Source organism: Gymnodraco acuticeps, unplaced genomic scaffold, assembly GCF_902827175.1.
Source record: "Gymnodraco acuticeps unplaced genomic scaffold, fGymAcu1.1, whole genome shotgun sequence".
Taxonomy (NCBI): Eukaryota; Metazoa; Chordata; class Actinopteri; order Perciformes; family Bathydraconidae; genus Gymnodraco; species Gymnodraco acuticeps.
In genome coordinates, this window is record NW_022992095.1 from 941,307 (window position 1) to 961,333 (window position 20,027).

General features: G+C 37.9%; 3 protein-coding genes and 1 non-coding gene across 5 annotated transcripts in view; 1 reads left to right on the forward strand and 3 right to left on the reverse strand.

The window, feature by feature from the left end:
• Nucleotides 1-3,752: 3,752 nt before the first annotated feature.
• On the reverse strand, nt 3,753-3,835 carry trnal-uaa. The gene has a single exon. It is a non-coding gene; the product is annotated as a tRNA-Leu (tRNA).
• Nucleotides 3,836-9,963: 6,128 nt separating this feature from the next.
• Nucleotides 9,964-11,353, reverse strand: LOC117537543 (syntaxin-11-like). Its single transcript, XM_034202789.1, has one exon. The coding sequence runs from the start codon at nt 10,882-10,884 to the stop codon at nt 9,964-9,966; it is 921 nt and encodes a 306-aa protein (XP_034058680.1). The 5' UTR covers nt 10,885-11,353.
• Nucleotides 11,354-12,787: 1,434 nt separating this feature from the next.
• On the reverse strand, nt 12,788-15,926 carry stx11b.1 (syntaxin 11b, tandem duplicate 1). The gene is made up of 2 exons (XM_034202774.1): nt 15,518-15,926; nt 12,788-14,497 (listed from the first exon to the last, which is right to left on the reverse strand). The coding sequence occupies exon 2, from the start codon at nt 14,488-14,490 to the stop codon at nt 13,594-13,596; it is 897 nt and encodes a 298-aa protein (XP_034058665.1). The 5' UTR covers nt 14,491-14,497; nt 15,518-15,926; the 3' UTR covers nt 12,788-13,593.
• Nucleotides 15,810-20,027, forward strand: part of mthfd1l (methylenetetrahydrofolate dehydrogenase (NADP+ dependent) 1 like) — a 48,321-nt gene continuing 44,103 nt past the window's right edge. The window contains exons 1-5 of one of the 2 annotated variants that reach the window (XM_034202773.1): nt 15,810-15,828; nt 17,061-17,380; nt 18,484-18,568; nt 18,846-18,896; nt 19,013-19,066. In XM_034202773.1, coding sequence (XP_034058664.1) covers nt 17,145-17,380; nt 18,484-18,568; nt 18,846-18,896; nt 19,013-19,066 — 426 coding nt within the window. In that variant the 5' untranslated portion in view covers nt 15,810-15,828; nt 17,061-17,144. Of the gene's footprint in view, nt 15,829-17,011; nt 17,381-18,483; nt 18,569-18,845; nt 18,897-19,012; nt 19,067-20,027 lie in introns of those variants that run through there. The other variant, XM_034202772.1, reaches the window with a different exon arrangement.

Sequence of the window (20,027 nt, forward strand, 5' to 3'; positions counted from 1 at the left end):
TCAAGCTCCAGAGTTAGCTACACATACCGGAAATGCTGCAACAGGTCCTTCAAAGTAAAAGAGACTGAACATACCAGCATTTAATCTTGTTTCTGATCTTCTACAAACAATTTTTTAATTGAAAGTAGATACTTGCTGAAAGAATAGACCACTTTTTTAAAATATATTCCGAATGTAATTTCCATTCATCCATCTTCTCCCGCTTATCCGTGGTCGGCTCGCGGGGGTAGCAGTTCCAGCAGGGAGCCCCAAACTTTCTTTTCCACATCAACTAGCTCTGACTGGGGGATCCCAAGGCGCTCCCAGGCCAGCGAAGAGATATAATCCCTCCACCTGGTCTTAGGTCTACCCCTTGATCTCTTCCCAGCTGGTGTTTCTGGAACACCTCCCTAGGGAGGCGCCCAGGTGGCATCCAGGTGGCATCCTAACTAGGTGCCCGAACCACCTCAACTGGCTCCTTTCGACGAATGTAATTTCATAAATATATCTGTTTTATAGTAAAATATAATTCAGAAAATGTAGAAACTATTGACTATGTGAATATTCTAGGTAAATATGTTTATAATAAATAGGTAGGCCTAGTTAAAAGTGTATAGCTTCCATCTATATGTCAGTCTTAAGTGTATTTTACCTTCTAATTTATTGTGTCTGCTTACCTGGATGTTTCTCGCATTTTGTAATTGTGATTTTCCATCAGTTACACAACTGTTGATGAAATGGTGTCCTTCGTCTCTGTATAGTATTTACTATTAGGCCTATGTATATTTTCCTCGTTTTAAATAAGCTACTGTGGCTTCCAACTAAAGATGTCCTGCTACCCCTTACATTTCAACATTTCCTAAATATATATGACATGAATTATTAATTAAAGATCAGTAATATAATGAAATTACCTGATCTCTCAATTTGACATTAGAAAGCTAAATGTTTCGTTTCTCACTTTTATATTGAAGTTTTTAACCGGAACCTCTTTGTTCACTCCGGGTAAATGACGGTGGTCTTGAGGTTTTCCCTCGGGCTCTAAAAGTTTTTCCTGACGCGGAGATGGAAACATGGCGCGGTGGGCGTCACGTGACGTAACACCAGCGAAACCAGTGATACCCACTGGGAGACACAAAACTTTACAAGAAACTTTAACTGTGGAATAAAAACTGGAATGTTTAGTAGGCCAAGGGCGAGGCTTTCCACAACTATTTAAACAAGGCATTTACCCAATATATTTCTTACATTTATGTGTAATATGACACAGATTACTTTAATCAAAAGAATGATGACTATAGTGCAGTGGTCGAAAAAAGGTATACAGAAATAAAAATAGCAATTTGACAGTGAAAAAACGATGATGAAAATCCTTTTATTCAAAATCCTACTGATTTACATTTACTAAATACATTTTAAAGTTTTTTCTATTTCACTGAAATACAAAAAAGGAATTTTGTCAGTATAATTGCATGATATTTGATTAGTAATAATAATAATATCAGAATCAGATTCATATTACTCATATGATAACATATAAGCAGCTTCATTCAAATGCTGTTACATGGCTGAGTTCATTTGACAGACACTATTGGTTAGTTTAATCTATAATTGATCATGTGTTATGTAAATGATTATTCTGAAAAGCAACTAAATGGTATACTCAGATTAATTCTAAAGTACAATGTTTCCTTCCTCAATGTGGTGAACTATAAAATAAGGTGGCAAGAAATTGAAATACTAGAATGATTTCATGCAAACATTAAACAGTTCACTAAATAATACAAATCTTTATTCAGATAGCATCTTCCACTTGAAGTGCATATTAAAACCAAAAAGAGCAGACCATTTAACATGTACAAATAAAAGTATAATAAAAACAATCCAGTAACAATCCCAACCATAAGAACAACAAAAGCCTTTTAATATTACCACACATGCTCTCATCTCTTATCTATGGTTTCATTTTATTATACTGCATGATGTGTTTCCAGTACCTGAGGGAAATGACATTTGGAAAGCGTCCCTGAGGCTTTGTGGATGCAGAGATGTTGATCGTACATCTTAAGCGCTCATCCTTCCTCCTCCCTATTCTCAGTTATCAGGGATCTGTTGTTGATGCTTTCTCGCATCCCCAAAGAAGAAGCTCAAGTTCATTCATTAGTGCTCACTTAGGGCCTCAAACACCTATCAAGTGACAGCCCTTTTTGTAGGTGATGAGTATGAGTGAGACAGGGGACAGGTGGGAATACTCACTTATGGTTAACTGAAACAATATGTTAACTGATAAGTACAAAAAACATCTATTAGTATCAAAACTACAGTGTAGGCAAATGCCGTATGCACATGTTATATTGAATGTGTCACAGAACTGCTACATATAGCCTACATATAACATGTATTGTGCTTGTTTACACTGCAGCACAAAATACATATATAAATGAATTTCAAGGAAGCTTCAAAACGCTAATTTCAGTCCTATCTTCTTGCATCCATGTGACTAGTGTGACAAACTTCTGAATAAGACTTTGAAAGAGTTACAGATGTGTGTTGAGAAGCGTTTCCTGTGGTAGTTGAAGATGACTGTATCCATGAGTCCAAGGCATCGCCCTTACTGTGAAATTATAGGGTGAAAATGTGCAGGCCTTCAATGAGCCAGAGATGGACAAAAGCCGAACGACTAAAATAAAGGATTAGACTGCCCTCTTCTGTCGAAAAGATGAAAATGCTACTTAAAGACAGACATTAATGTGGACGGATAAACGAGAAAATACATACATTTATGCGGAAACCACCGCTGCCGCCAGATCGGCTGTGCAATCTCTAAAATGTTGAGAATATTGGCCAATTAGCGTGCGAGCTCGAACATTCGTTGTCCAATTATGTTCCTGGCTCCAACATTGGTACAACATTTGACAAATCACGGCGAAGAAATGTTTAAGCATAGAAGGCAATGCTGCTGCTAGTTTTGTTTTGCTGACTTTTTTTCCGGCAAACAACAGACGATATCAAAGTTTACAAGTCGTTATGAACATGGTGAGTCTTGATACAGTGTTGTATGATACAACTGTAAGTGTATAACTCATGTAAACTGTTGTGTAGTGTTGTCATTTAGATTAATTCAGCTAATAACGTTACAAACTCTCTGTTATCTGACACCCGCATCGTTAGCGTGCATCGTGTAAACAACGGAAGCCTTAAAAAAAAAAAGTTTACGAATGGTTATTAACGTGGTTAGTCTTATTAGTCTTAACCATTAGTGTAGAACTCATTTTAACTGTTGCGTCGTGCTTTTACAGGCTGCACACCCTCAGACAGCTTCAGTGCCCGGCAAGTAATTATATATTTCATTTCATACTGTGTAGTAGAGCATCAGCAGTGTATTTACCTGTGTTAAGGTTATTTATGATCTTTATTAAAACATGTTTACAAAGGCTGCTGACTCCGGGACTGTGTGAGTCTCCAAACGCTGTTTTGAAGGACTGGAGGGAAGTTAAATTGCATTATTTGATCACAGTAGATATTTAATAATTACTTACACAAGTCTTACAGAGGAAATTGATTTTCCATTGTTTTCACATTAATCCAGTTACCAATACACTTTTAAGCCAGTGTATTTACTTTTCTCGTATCTGCTAAAATAACTCAAATTTCAGTTAATGACTTCGACATATGTATAAGCTGCTTACTTTGCTGTATTCTATTATCAATGCTCTTTTTCGGAGACACTGTTCTTGTTTTTAGGTAATTGGCAGAAACAACAACAAAACATCTACCAGGAGTGGGGTTCGAACCCACGCGGACATATGTCCATTGGATCTTAAGTCCAACGCCTTAACCACTCGGCCATCCTGGTGTCTACACCGCGTTCTGACACTTTTCTACTTGAAAAATACCAGGAAGAAGAGGAACAGACATCCACATTGTATGATTGTTGTTTCATCCTCAGAATCGACGCGCTAGCAATGAACACCATTATAACAATACTCACATATGAACAATGCGTCACGAGTAGCTTTATGGGGATAGCCATAGTTGCTAGCCATTATGCTAGCGCAGTGTTAGCAGCTAGCTGTAGTGCTAACTTTAGGAATGGCATAGCACTGATTCTTGAAACTTTGCCAAAAACATGTCCCACTAAGAAAAGTGCTAATTCGGTTGGAAATGAATAACATTTTCATGAATAAAAATAATCAAGGTTATAATCAGAGGGTCTTCTGCACAAATGTATGGTTCTTTCATAGTTTTAGTTTTGTTTTTTATTAATTTAATGATTATATGCTGGCCCATTGCCTACAAAATCAGTTGTCCTCGGATAGGAGATAATCATTTCAACTTGATTAAAAAAACAAAAAGTAATAATTTAATAGAATAATATTCTTACCAAATGAAAGAGTACATTGTAATATGTATTAAAAACTACAAACAGTGAATTTTGAACAATATTTACCATTATTTTGTGGTTGCTCAAAATGCGTCCCACATATTCGTCACCACCGTCAGATATTTATAAAAAGCAATAAAATCAGGCAACTACAAGGTCAGCTACATTCCTTAGGACCCCCTTTTCAAACCTTCAGCTTTACTGCATGCTTCAAGATCACTCAAGCTCCTGTACATTTGCTATTTTCTCTAAAACTTGTACATTTTTTATCTGACTGCTTCTGTCACAACCATAACATGTCAACACCGTCTCTTTTGTATAGAACATATTAGATTAGATTATGACATAAATGTATACTTTTTAAGACGAGGTCTGAGGTAGCTAGCAACAGAGGGGAAACAAGATGGCTAATGTGAACAACTCATGCATATCATGTAAAAGATTAGGTTTTTGTCACCACCGTCAGACATCACCACCGTCAGATTGTCTGTCTGACGGTGGTGACATACTGTCTGACGGTGGTGACAAAAACCTCAAAATGTTACTCAAGGGAGGCTAAAGTATATGTATTTACCACAATAACAATACACTGCATGCTACTACCACCATTGATGAACCATATATATATATGCCATCGGCCTATCGCTCAATCCTAGGGGATGAGGTGTGCCTTCTCTCTTTCTAAATTCACTATTATGCCATGTTCATTTGGCTTACGTCATGGGGGATGCACATAGTGCACCTACTACCTACCTACATAGCACATAGTACACCTACAATATCCCTTGTAGGCTATGCATCTCCAATGACTAAAGCCAAATGAAAATGGCATGACAACATTTAACCAAATATATGTTAAAACAATATATTTCCACCCTTGAATTTGAGCAACAGCCAATGACTAGGAGTGGTCCTGACGGGACTATGACAGATCTATCTGCTGATGTAGTTCATTGCGGAGATTGGCTGGCGGTCATTTATGACCAGAACTGGTGGTTAGCAAAGGCTGTCACTGTGGATGCACCTCATCAAGATGTGAAAGTGGAGTTTTTCCACTCTCATGGGCCCAACACACGATTCTATCTAAAAGAGGTGGAAGGTGGAAAGGATATGTGCTTCATACCATTTGACCATATTCTGGTCAAACTTGTGGAACCGTCATCACCAGGTCGTGCAAGCAGGACGAGGGAGATATACAACCTGTCTGCTGAAGTAGTGTTAATTTTGTTGACTAAAACTATGACGAAATATCTTCGTCAACGACCTTTTTTTCCATGACGAAAACGAGACGATGACGAGACGGCACCGACGGCAGTAAATAATAACTGCAACAAAATCATCATGCAATATCGTTGACGAAAAGTGACGAGACGAAAATGTAGTTTACTAAATAAAAACTATGCCAAAATCTCTCTTTACTTTCGTTGACGAAAAATGAGGAGACGAAATATTATCAAAGATAACGTTAGATCTCTGATAGGCAGTTTTTCTCCCAGCAGTTCCATTTCCGGTGCTGCGGCTGGGCAGCAGCTGTGTGTCCGTGCTGCGGCTGGGCAGCAGCTGTGTGTCTGTGCTGCGCGTGGCGGTAGATTTGAATTACACCGGGCAGCGGCACACTGTGAACTGTCAGGAAGACTCGGGTCTAACTCATGGTCTAACTAACCTTATTCAACAGAAAATGAAATGGCAACAACAGGGCTTGGGAGCAGTGGTCGCACTCGCGTTAACCGAATACCCCCCCCGTCAGCGCGAGTGAGTGATACATTGTGCACTCGACGGATAATAATGGATTATGACGGAAAAGTTACGATCCTGTCCATCAAAATGACTGACAACGAACAAGTCTAAAGCCACCACTGCTTGGGAGAAAGAAACAATGTGATATTTGGGCCCATTTTCACTACAATGAGGCGGAGAAAAAAAGCGAATGCATTGTTTCATCAGAAGGGAAGCAATGTGGCCAAAACACAGCTGGTGAAAACACCACAAACCAGATACACTCTGCGAAGCTGCATTCTTAATCATTCAACCTGTGTTTTTCATCAAATAAGGACAAGATATAATCGTATTTATTTATATATACTAAAATGACAAATTATTGGTTTTGGCTAGACTAGTTTGACTGAAATGTTCTATATAATCTGATGACTAAAAAAGACTCAACAGTTTTCATTGACAAAAAGTAGACTAAAATAATTAGTTTTCTTTGACTAAAATAAGACTAAAATGCTCAGACTTTTAATCGACTAAATCTTGACTAAAATAGTTACTGTTTTAGTCGACTAAAATAAGACTAAAATGCTCAGACTTTTAGTCGACTAAAGCTTGACTAAATTAAAACAGGATGAAGGTGACTAAATATGACTAAAACTAAAAAGAAAATTTAACAGAGGACTAAGACTAAAACAAAATTAAAAAATAGCTGACGAAATTAATACTATGCTGCAGTCATGGACTTCATAGAGGAGAAACATATACACCATATAGGCCTACGTCCTGATAAAGCTGAATGAGTGGTGGAGTGATGTAGAAACAGTCAGGGAATACTCCCAGGAGTTCACTTATGAATTATTATTATTTTTGTGCCAGATGTGTTTTGTGATGTTTACACAGAATGCTTTCTGTATTTAGAAACATTTCAGTTTATGGAAAAGAGACTTTAAGATGTAGTTATTCATTTATCTGTTCTTCACGTCCAATATACAGAAGAATATAATGTATATTATGTTTTGAGTGGGGGGCACTCAGTTCACAGTGAGTGATGAATTCTTATCTTATTGCTACTGGTATCTTTTACTATGATGATTATTAATGGGGATGGGGTACTTTTATTAATGATAGCTTATTGCTTCATTGAACCTATATGTTTCTTATTGAATGTTTGCCACAGTGTTCACAATTGTTATTTGTTATCTGTTCTTCACGTCCAATATACAGTTTAAAGAACAATATAATGTATTATTTTATGAGTAGGGGGCACTAGATGACAGTTTAAGATGATGTCAGTAATGAATTGTACATTATTGCAACTGGTAATCACTTTATTTTTTAACTATGATGATTTGATATTTGATGATATGGGGGTGGGTTACTTTTATTAATGATATTGCTTAAATGTACCTTAAGTTCCTTAATTAAATGTTTATCACAGTTCTCACAATTGTTATTTGTTGTACCAAATTGTTAAATAAAGTTGTTAAGTAAGGCATTGACTTGAGTGGTATACATTTTGGAATTGTATGTTGTAATGAGGCCAGTGTCACCACCGTCAGATTAGTGTCACCACCGTCAGTTCCAAAGTCACCACCGTCAGGGAGTTTTATTTGTTTTAAATGAATATGCTTGTAATCTGTTTCTTCAGTGCTGTTGAGTTATTAAAGTAATAGTCTCTTTTAATACAAAAATGTGTTTTTTAAGTAAAAAAACATTACTTTGTCTGTTTAAGCTAAAAGTAAACATTGTATGATGTAAGATCTTTTAAAGGAGCACACGTGAAACAGTATAAAAAATGAGCAAAAGTGAATATTCAACATTTTACAGCATATATGTGTACTTAGAATGCCAGATAATGATTTAAAAGCTCTAAATACATATTAGACTAAATACAAATAAAAAATAAATCACTTTTTATTGTGTCTGACGGTGTTTACAAAAACAAAGTAATGACTGGAAAAACCTATTTTATGAAAAAAATACAAAATGAGGAGGTTGCACCGGTACATTGCTGAACAGCCAAGACCTTGGTCTATAATGATATAACTTCAGATTTTGTAATTTAACAAACTTTTTATTCTCAAAATTAAAACTTGTTTTATCCAAATTCCCAAGAATCAGTGATAGGCCTACTGGAGTAAACATGTTCATATCATACGTTGAAACCTTTATATATACAGTCTATGGTTGAAACCTATGGTAGAAACACTGATGTATACAAATAATTCGAATGCAGCCTTACAAGCAAAGCATTATTTTGCCGTTTGTGCTCCCAGTAATAGACTAACTTTAGAAAAGGTTTCAAGTCACCAACGTAAGTCGTAATAATACTCACTATACTCAGACTCCGCCTCCTCTCCGCTGCAATTTAAGAGACAAATATTATACTTTTTACTTAACTACACTTATCTGACAACTGTAATAACTATATTCTTTGCATGTTACGACTGAATCCAATAAGTACAATTATGTCGAAGTGAAATAAACAACCAAACAGTGATAGCCTACGTAGTCAATTACTCCTGAGTCCTGATCCACTTCTGTCCTACTGTTGTGTTTCACTTTTGATTCAGAAACGTCTTCCTCCTATTAACCCGGGTTTCACATTCACCAATGTTTTTAATACCTCCATGCTCATTAGTGAAAATTATGCAAACATATTTTAACAGAAGATCTTTTTTTCAGTAGCTTCCATGTGACCAATACCAGATATTATGACTTCACTGGACAAATAAGACACAACTCTTTAACTGGGTTATACCCATAGACTGGTTCTACCAGAGCCCTATAGATACTATATATATATATATATATATATATATATATAACTTAGTATCTCTAGGGCTCTGGGTTCTACTCAAACTGTTTCAGTGAGTAAGAATGATACAAAAAAACAATTAAGCATGCTTTTACAACATCCAACTTTAGAACCTTTATTATCTCAGCTGATAGCCATAACTATTATGTTTCATATTTGTTGTAATCAAATTAATCGTACAGAGCACCAAGAAGAAATGCAAACAAGAGCCCAGTGGCGTTTTGCCCCAAGCAAATAAAATTGGACAATGTGAGATTTGCAGGTTATTCCACTAAGAAAAAGGCAAGTAATGAGTGGAGTAGAATTCACCCCTAAACACACAAATGTGTCTGCATCATTTGCTTTCTTTTAGGAGCTTACAGTTTGACATATAATGTAATTAAAAACTATCACTACAATTTTAAAATCAGAAAATAGATTCAGTTATGTCATGGGCTCAAATAAAAGTCGCATCTTTTCTGAAATCAAAAATGTCAACAGGTAGACTGATGGATAATTTGGGAGAGCCACGTAGTTTTATTTTCTCTTTGTTTTACTATATAGTGCCATTTCTGGTGTTTACAATCTGCATGTGAACTCACTGTTTACTCACTGTATTTAAGGTATTTGTGCATACCTGGTTTTCCCCATGCTGTCTCTCATGACCAACCACGTCAAATGATCATTCGTGCCAAACTTGCGTTTTTGTCAGCAATATTAAACATCTCTCATCCTTTTTAGTATTTCAACTTTTCTCATACGTCTTTATTTAATGTCTGTTTCAGTCACATTTTATCGCTCTCCATCCTTAATACCACGAGCTCTCATGAACCCAATTCTTCAACATCAAAACAATTGTACTTTGTATCCCCGTAACCAACTTACTGTTGATCTTCTTCCAAGGACAACAAACTTTTGATTTACTATAACATTATTTATTTTGCGTCCGTAAGCTTAAACATTTCAATTCAAATAACATCCTTTTAAAATGTACAAACATTCTTTTTCAACTGTCCATAACCTTTTACACAGGTAAATGTTTATTCAACTTTTAAATAATTAAAATAATGACATAAAGTAAAAATAAGCCCTAAAGAGTTTGGTTGTGTCCCCAACAAGGTAGACAGGGACAACATTGCTGAAAAGGATTCTTCTTCTTATACTTTAGGGCCGTCTTCATGTTAACGTTGATTTTGTTAACGTATTCCTGAGTGCAACACACATTTGCCTCAATGTTATTAACCATGGATCCCTGCTCCTCCACCAGCATGGCCATTTGCAGGAACAGTGAATGGACCTCCTTCAGCCGGACCTCCAGCTCCACCAGCTCCTTGTGTCGGCCTTTGATGTCAGACATCGCCGAGCGGGACGAGCGTGCACTTTGGATCTCCAGGCTCTGGGACAGCTCAGCCCATCCCTCACCACCTTTGTCCACCATCAAATCCAGCTGGTCATCAGTGATTTCAGTCCCCATTATAGAGGCCTGCCTCTGAATCCTCCCCCGACATGTGTACCTCTGCATCTCTTCCGCCTTATTGTAATCACTCATGGCATCATGGAAGGCACGGGTCAGTGTGTCATACTGAGCTCGGGAAATGCGGCTCACAGCAGCATTTGGACCCTTTTTCTCCTCCAGCCGTCTGCTCTTCTCATCTAGAGCCTGAAGGCAGACATACAGGCCCTCCCCATGTTGCTGGATCCCCCTAGCGATGGAGTCAGAGTCCTTTTTGAGCAAGGTGAGACACCGCACAGTGGTGCCAAAGCGTTCATTGTGGGTGCTCAGACGCTGTATCTCCGATTGGAGCAGGGAGATATCCTTTCTTATTGAGTAGGCCTCCCCCAGGATGTTGTCAATGTCAGAGGAGTTCTCAAACACCACTGCCTCTTGAGACAGAGTCACCTTGTCTACATCATACTCAGGTTCGTAGCAGTCTGACTCGTCGTCCTCCTGCCCCTCACTGATGGTCTGCAGCCTCTCCAGCATGTCCAGCATCCTGCCTGAGAGACCCATGCAAAAAAATATGTTGATAATTTCAAGTCTACATTATATTAAGGAAAGGCTTTAATCTGAAGTGTCTATCAAGGGTCTCGCTTTGGTTCTTGTGTACGTTTGTGTTGAAAATACAATTCCATAGATAAGATTTCTAATCATAGGTCTAATTATCGATCATATGGTTAAACATTTATAAATGCCTGTATTTCCTGTCAACTCAGTTCAAAATGTGGCTTTGACTGCATTTGTTGGTATTGTCTATCTTATTTCTTGGCATTTGTAATTTGAGTTTTTCTTTATTTTGAATTTTTGGTATTTATTTAGGGAATATGTGGATAGTACCAATACTGTGTACTGAAAAAAAGTTTCAGGTTCGACATACTTAAGCATACTCGTATTGGTATAACCTTCGATTTAATAATAATAATAATATTTAACATTGAGTACCCTGATGACAACATGAATAGGTTCATATTTCATTTACCCAGGGAAACTAAACCACATACAGAGCTAACCTGTTAGGGTTATATATACTCCAACAATAATGGGTCAGTTTCTCTGCAGTATTTTCTACTTTAACAACTTAAAACAATGACAGCAGTGACAGCTCAAAGCACTTTTTAAAACCAGGAACAAGGAAGGCACTGTCTTGTTGAAAAGCAGATATTTCCATTGAAAGTGGGGTTAGACAGAAAATATTGTTAGACGATATATGTTTTAGAAGTATCTCAATAAAAACTGTTTGTAAACTGCATGTTGCAAAACCTTTCAAAATGGTGGGTCTTGCTTTAATATCTGTCTTGTATTCTCTCGTAGTCTCATTCTGTCAATAGACTGAATAAAATCAATTTCCCCATGTCACAATAGTAAAACAATTGAAGAAAATCACATTTATTGTCACAATGTGTGAAAATGTTTATTATATATTGTCTTCTTTATGTCCATTAAATTAATCCCATTTTTCTGCACTATGTATGTCCAGTTAATCTACTGGTCTCCAGATGCTTTGCTACACATAAAACCCCCCAAAATGCTGTAAATTCAAACTTTCTTACCTCTTGTGAGTGGCTCCCACAAAAACAGGAAGCAAGTAATTTCCTTCAAAGTGTATTTTGCTGATTAATTTGTTCCAAGGTGCCTGGGCAATGCATATTTTATTCTGAGAAAGGAAGTTGTCTGGTCGCTTTGTGTTCAGCATGTCTGTGACTGACGCCCCTCCTCAGGTGACCAACATGGGCACTCCTACTGCAACACTCAATACTTCCTTGAAGGAAGACGCATTTTTCTATTTGGTTAATTGACTGTTCACTTCAGGAAGCGAAGGGATTCACTAACATTCAGTGTGTTCATGAAAAAGTTATTCTGGATATCTGAAGCTATACTTAAATATTTGATAGTGCACCACTGGGCTAATGCAATGCAGCTGCCATAAGTTTGTAAAGTGATGACACCTGTGTGAGTGTGTGTGTGCGTGTGTGTGTCTAGATGATTCAAAAGGCTCAGGCCTATTTCCTGAACCTTGTACATATAGGGTTTATAATTGCAGTAGTGGAAACTAACTACATTTACTCAAGTACTGGACTTACGTGCAATTTTCAAGTACTTTAACTTTACATACAGTATTTAAATGTTATGCTAGTTTATACTTCTACTACTAAAACTCAGGGAAATCTATTACTATTTACAGGCTAAGATTATACAAACAAAACATTTGATGAATTATTATAATATTATACTTTAAAATTAAACTGTCCAACAGTATATAAGATATGGAGTTAAAATGTGCTCCAACGTGATCATATTTGAATAACATAATTATAAGTACTTTTACTCAAATGTTTAGAGAACATTCAGATGTTAATACTTAAGCACACGGGTTAATTTCATGTTTAAATAAGAATAAAGCCAAACTCACACCAACTTTTAATATAACTATTTATGTAATATATGACACCACAGAAGAAAGGTATTATCAGACATACAATCATAAAATAGCAGTGTAAAGTAAAAGATCCAGGTACATAACATTGCGACTGACATCCTATTAGGCTGCTGTAATGTAGGCCTACTGGTGGTAAAAGAAACAGTAAAGATAAGACAATAATGGGAGATGGGGAGGAGTGTAATGGTAATCACAAAAAGGCTGATTTATTTTGACCCAATATTATGATTTATATATATAGAGAAAAGAATGCAGAATATATTAACAATTTAATCAAAAATCAAGTCAAATTTATTTCAGCCGTAAGTCAAGAATAGCTATTTTTACCAGTGAATTGAGATGAAGCGACACATTTAATTACATAAAAGGCTTCATAAGACTCTATACAATATAATCTCAGAAACAATTGCATAAATGAATTTACGTGTTGCAGTCATTGCATTATGATAAATCCCTCACATGTGGAAACTCAGCAGACATTCAAAACATAAACAACATTTTCAAATACCATTTGCTCGAGGCATGACACCTGCATCATAGGGGAATGAATTTGGATTTGAGATACCTGTCTCAAACATTAGAGGTCGAGGGATCACTTAAATACAATATTACAAATATTTTACCCTTGTCTTTAAATCTAGACACAAGAGTTTTAACTTTTATCAATATTGAAGTTTGTACAATTGAAACATACAGAAAATGTTCTTAAAATTCCCCACTTTTCCTTGTCTAGACAGCATTGTAATTTCGAAATCACTACCCATGTTTGTACTGTACTGTAGTCATTAGTCGACGCAGGGGAAACAGCTGCAAAACATCTTTCTAAAGGGGTTGTTTTTGTCGTGACGTTGGGCCCTGCCGAGTTTAACGAGTGCCTCCTGTATGCTTTCATCGGTCTTCTGCACGTTGGTTTGGATGGCATTCAGCATGGGGCCCTGCTCCTCAACCAGCATGGCAATGTCCAGGAAAATCTCATGGATGCCTTGGATACGTGACTCCAGGTCAATCAACTCTTGGTGGCGTTTCTCAATCTGGGACAGAGCTGATCGAGCCGTTTTACCTTCAGCCATAATGTTGTCATTAAAGATGTGTAACTGACCTTTCTCGATCATCTCCTCCACTTCCTCTCCTGTCACCTCGCGTCCCACTATCTCCATTTGCCTCTGGATCTGGGCTTTACAGTTTTCTCGATGGCTCATCTCAGCCTCATTATAGTCAAACATGGTGTCGCGGAAACCATTGCTGAGGCTAGCATACTGGGTTCTCGCAATTCGTGTTACGGCGGAATTTGAGCCATATTCTTCTTCAAGCTTTTTTGCCTCGCCGTCCATGACCTGCAGGCGTGCCAGCACCTCCTCAGCTCGAGACTTTATGTCAGCACCAATAGCGTTGGAGTCCCTTTTGATAATGCTCATGGTTGTGACACCACCGACCATGCGGGAGTTATGCTCGCGAAGCCTTTTGATATCCAGTCGGATGAGCTGGACCTCTCTGTGGATGTCCTGCGAATGGGAAAAAACCTCATCCAGAGCCGGGCTGTTGTCAAACACCACGGCCTCATGTGTCAACTCCTCCTCCAGGTCCACGGTACTGAAGGCCTCGGAGACAGTGGACTCGGCATACTCCATCTGCTCCACAGGTCCGCTGGACATTTGCTGCAGGTTGCTCAGTCTGTCCCTCATGGTTGGGCTGTAAATACACATGTCAAAATGTTTTTCTGGCTGGTTATCTTTCCTCTTCTAAAAACACATTGATGAAGAGGAAACAACAAAACATATCTAATTCACAGCCATTGGAATGTGTTTACCATAGATGGCTTGATAAAAAAAAATGCAAAAAACTGACAGATAACATTTAAGATCCAAACTAAAAACATTTGCAAGTTCAAACACACCCATTCTCATTTAAGCTGTCGTGCCTGTTAAGAAGCCATTCTTTCTTCCATCAGCCATCACGCACCGGCCTAACAGGTTCTCCTAAGAATAGTCAAAGGTGTTGCTCCTCACCAAACTAGTTATTTTAACTTGTGATGTGTCTGACTCTTTATCCAGACATTCATTTTGATTTATAATCTTACTGAGAAATCAGATGTAGCAGATATAGGCCTACCCTGGCTCTCATGTTTGAGCAATACTCTAAAATTAAAATATTTCCCATTTGAAAAAAGACAACAGGTCATCATTACAAGGAAGTCTAAAAGGCTTCTCGACCAAAACTTTCTCAAACTTCAGGAACTCTTTACTTATCTTATGGTTGTCTTTAACCAGTTTCAGCTAAGTCCTTAACAGTTTAATATAGTGGATAAAGTATTAAAATGTATGAACACATAATCTTGACAAGAGTGTGCCTGGTCATTATTTTAGAACCCATTACTGTAGCTCAAAAATCCTGAAAAATGGGCTATATCACATACTGTTGCTGTTGGTACCTATACAGTTAACACTGTATACTACATTAATGGTACCAGCTTTAAGCAATATTATAGCTAAGTAAAGTCATTTTAACAACATTATGTTAGCATTACGCCACGACTGTATTTTGTCAAGTAGGCCTATCTATCAACCCATGTATCTCAGGCACATTTCATGATAGACTACAACACAAACCAGGTATAAAAGGTGACCCATTTCCTACAATTTCGCCCTGTTGCTTGTCAAAGGTGTTCTCAATGTAATGCAGGAGTGAAGGTTTAAAATAAAAGCTCCTTACCTGATGTGCTCCGCTGTTCACACAGATATCAAAGTTTGTCTATTAATGTAAGGTGGCCGTGGTGCCACAACACCATCCTACAGTGCTCAGGAACAAGCAGGGCCCTACAGCTGCAGTCTTTGGAGCCAGAACTGGTATTCAACTGTGATTTTGTTGAGGGATGGATTGCGCCACGCCATGTGCCTGTAATGACGTGATTTAAGGAATGAAGCCCGGTTGGTTTAGATCGGTTTGGCCTTTGCAGTGACGCTGCATGTCAGAAGCGTCAATCTGGTGGGAAGAGGCGTGAGCAGCTGGTCGTGTATGAACCAGTACGAACCAGAGAAGTGCCAATTTCAATTTGTATCTTTATTCTAATAAATCTGAATTGTTAGATAATCTTGAGTGTAGCCCAAGACAGGTGTCAATCACCAACTGTGTTCCTCGAACTGCCGTCATGGTGCAAGGCTAATAGCGTACCGTTTTGAGGTTCACTAATCTCAAAATGTTCTCAGCCAAGCCCATATTACTTCCACAGTTAGGCACGTGATGTGTGAGGGTTTGTGTGTGTTGATTGGCCTGTCAAGTTATATGTCAAGACATACAAGGACATTTAAGAGCAAATGTTCATTAAGGTTGAGGCTGTAAAGTCATCCAACACTGTGCAGTAGACACATGAGATCACTTTAGCATTAATTCTATTTGGAATAACTTTATTTTCTTTTTACACAAATATATCTAATTCATTTTTATTGAAATATGTGTTAAACTTTAATAACATTTACTCCAAGCCTATTTCTCATCCTATTGTTCAATGAGTAGTCTTAAATAAATGTATATCATAGTCTATAAACCATGGATGTATAATGGAACTGACTTCGCCTCTCTCTTGTAAATATCATATAGCACGTGCACGCGCACGCTCGTAGCCGAGACCACATCCCTTCTTCTAAGGATGCTGCCTTCAAGTGTTCCTCGGAAATTTGATAGCTCTATTAATGTCAAAATACAGACCTTACGCCAAAAACATTCTGATCGATAACTTTAATAATAACGTTTCGACGGGGAAGACAAATACTTCTTAAGTTATGAGGTTTACTTTTAAATTATTACATTGTAGAAGTTTTGAGAAAATAGAGACGAACACTTCCTATATTTGACTAAACAACGTGCGTGTTGTTTATTAAAAGTAAACAGCAAAAATATCAAAAAGAGAAGGGTGGGCTAACTCTCAACCATAGCTCCCAACATTCTGTTTACATCGTTTCACGCTGACACTGTCCAACTGTTGCTGTGTTGGTGTAAAGTGAATACCATGAAAAAACATAGAAAATGCACATACGTTGAACGCTAGTATTAAACCACACACAGTGGTGAATAATGTCCTAACGAAATCCTTAAAATTGTGCTGAATATTCAGTCATAATGAGTGCGTCACGTTGTTGTGCTGTTTTCAAAAAGTGTGGGTTGTTCAAGCATGCCGAGTTTTAAAACTCCCACTCTCCCTGGATGCGACTTTCCTCCATCAGGACCCCGTTGCAGACTTTTTTTGTTCCTCCTATAGGTTGAATCCCTTGCTGACCACCGCAAGACACACACACAGAGCAAACTTTAAACGACACGGGGAAAAAAACTTGAAGAAATAGCCATGAAGTTGTCTATGATTCGTAGTGCGTGTGGCAGCCTTCGGATACACCCAGCCCGTTCAGGAAGCAGGGTGAGCGGTTTTACGCGGAGATGCCCCCCGGTTGGTCCTGCTAACAGCCGGATGATCCTCCGGACCGCAAGCGCTACCAGCAGCGGGGGAACCAACCCGAAACTATCCGTCAACTTCGGGAAACTGTCCCAAAATGATGATGGGTTTGAATGCGACAGTTCCTTGAGGTGAGGAAGTAGTGTTTACATTGGAATACGGGACCACAAATAACTGTATTAATGTTATATGTGTTAACCTAAAATAAGTAATGTAGGTGTTTTCCTAAGTTATGTACTTCCGGTCCGCCGGCGTGTGTGATGCTCATGGTTGGCATTCAGTTCATCACGTGCGATGTTAATATCAGAGAGACTCCAGAAAGCTGATGTAACTTTTCTTTGTTGTTGCCAAAAACACACGAGGCCAAAATGTGACTGTATTTATAAGCAGTAAACCTCACTACCTTCCCATGGGTTAAAAAATAGGTCGAGCTGAATACTTTTACTGTTGCATTTTTGCAACATCACCACTGCTTGTTTGCATAGTTTTTCATGGAAGTTGTATCGTACTTGATAGTGACAAAATATGTATTTTACTACTACATGATATCGTACTTAACATTACATTCATTGATACGACTAGGGCGATGTTGACGTTTTGACAACATGTAAGTCAGTGGGTTAACTGTTCACCATAACCATAACACACACCGTATCACGTGGAGTAAGCATAGACTGTATATATAAAGTAAGGTAGTAAGGCGGCCAACGGATGCAACTTCCACCGAAGGGTTTTTTGATTCTATTATTTTATTATTTGACATATATTTCAATGTTTCCTTTGTTTTGTTCTTAGTAGATGTTGTATTCCTTCAACAGTAGCTAATATATCCAAGCCACACTCTTTCCAATGTTTTTTATTTGAGTTACTGTTTATATTTGTATCTTATATCAAACTATTTTTGTCCACTTGAACTCAGTGTTGTTGGTAAATTCAAAACTTTGGATCCAGGCAAGTTTAAAGGAGTTTCACTAGGAGGATAATTGTTTCATTTGAGTAGGGTAAGTGAGAGCATACGAGGAATAATGTAGTGTTTCATCATTCCTACCAGCTCTCCAACAAGCAGAGAAGTTAGAAACGGTATACACTTTTTTGTTTAGGATACCTTTCCCCAAATGTTAAACAGAAAGTATATTTGACCTAATGTTTGTGATTTAATTCATCTTATAATCCTATGTGTAGCCTTAATGGATTAATGCAGATTCATTGCTAACAAGTTAATTTTCTTTCACAGGGAAGTGGTTCAGAGCACCAAGGAGGCAATGTTGGCCCTCCATAGAAGAAACCCAGCAATTCAACCCCTTTTAGCCATTATACAGGTATTGTAACAACAAAAAAGTAATATATATATAATTTGTATTTGCCAATGTAGAACGAAAGACTGCGTAAGGACACAAGTTATCATTTTGTGGAAGGTTGCCTTGAAATATGATCTAGTCTAAAGCCAATTGGCTTTGGAGTTTTGTTGTGTGAGTGTTAGCGCTGTCTTAATTGACCGTTGACCTAAAGTTGGCCTCTTTTTACTGAAGCCATTGAAGATGCCTGTGTTATCAGGTCTGTGTGTGTTTTTCTCAGTGTGCTCTTTTCATTTCAAAGGCAGGTGAAGTTGACGGCTTGTTGGAGATCAATAAGAAAATGGCAGTAAGGGTAAAGTCCTCTCTTGCTGTTACTCTTAAGGAATTTTAAGAACTTTGTCTTTTAAACAAAGCAACGTTATAATAATAATTCAAGTGTTCACCCTTTCCTTGTCTCTTTGCCCGCAGATTGGACTAAACATCACACAGATTTGTCTGGCAAAGGAGTGTAGTGAAGATGATGTAAGTCAGTGTTTCTCAAACTTTTTCATACCAAGGACCACTTAACCAATAAAAAAACACTCGCGGACCACCTAACTCCACAAATATCCAAAAACACATCGTTTTTTATAAATCGCCTGAAAATGGTACAAACAAGTGGCAACATGTGTGATGAAGGTGTTTATCTGGGCTATATCATGCAATCGAAAGTGAAACTTAAGCTCGCTCCATTGCGGAGATATTCCCGCAAGAGTGCAGAAAACTTAAATGTATTTATTTATTTCAAATGTGAAATTTTTCCAATATACTCACGGACCACTAGGGAGCGGTCACAGACCACCAGTGGTCCGCGGACCACACTTTGAGAAGCACTGAGTGAAGCTGACTCAGGCATTTGCTTAATTTCCCTACATGCCTAAAACTAGAAAAACTCTTCCTAACCCCTTATTTTCAGCAAGTCAGTGCTTGATTTAGCATCTCCTGGATGTTTGTCTGTGTAGCATGTGATCATGGTGGTTGTGTGAAGCGCATCAAGGTAATCGGTGCCTAACATAAGCTTTGATGCAACTCTGTTGCAAGACTAATCCCTGATTTCCTAATATACTTTGTCACTCTTTGGGGTTCTGTTTTCACTTCTTTTTTCACTTCATAGTATTTTCAGCATCTAAGTTTTACTCTCTTTAACCAGGTTTTAGTCAATGCATGAGGCATAGAGAAAGGATAAACCTCTGTGAATAGCTTGGAGGTTTCAGCTGAGAGAGAATGGATTTACATTACAATTCCTGGCCCAAAGGGTTCTACTGATCCTCTGCTCCACTTTCACATATCTTTCCTCTGTTTAAAAAATCTTCCCCTCTGTCACACTATTACTCCCTCGGAAATCACTGTGTATGCTCAGTCAAAAGCACTGGCCTTAAATTTGATGTTGAGTTTAATGATTCACCTCGTGGCATGTTTTGAATCACTTCTTTATTCAAATAAA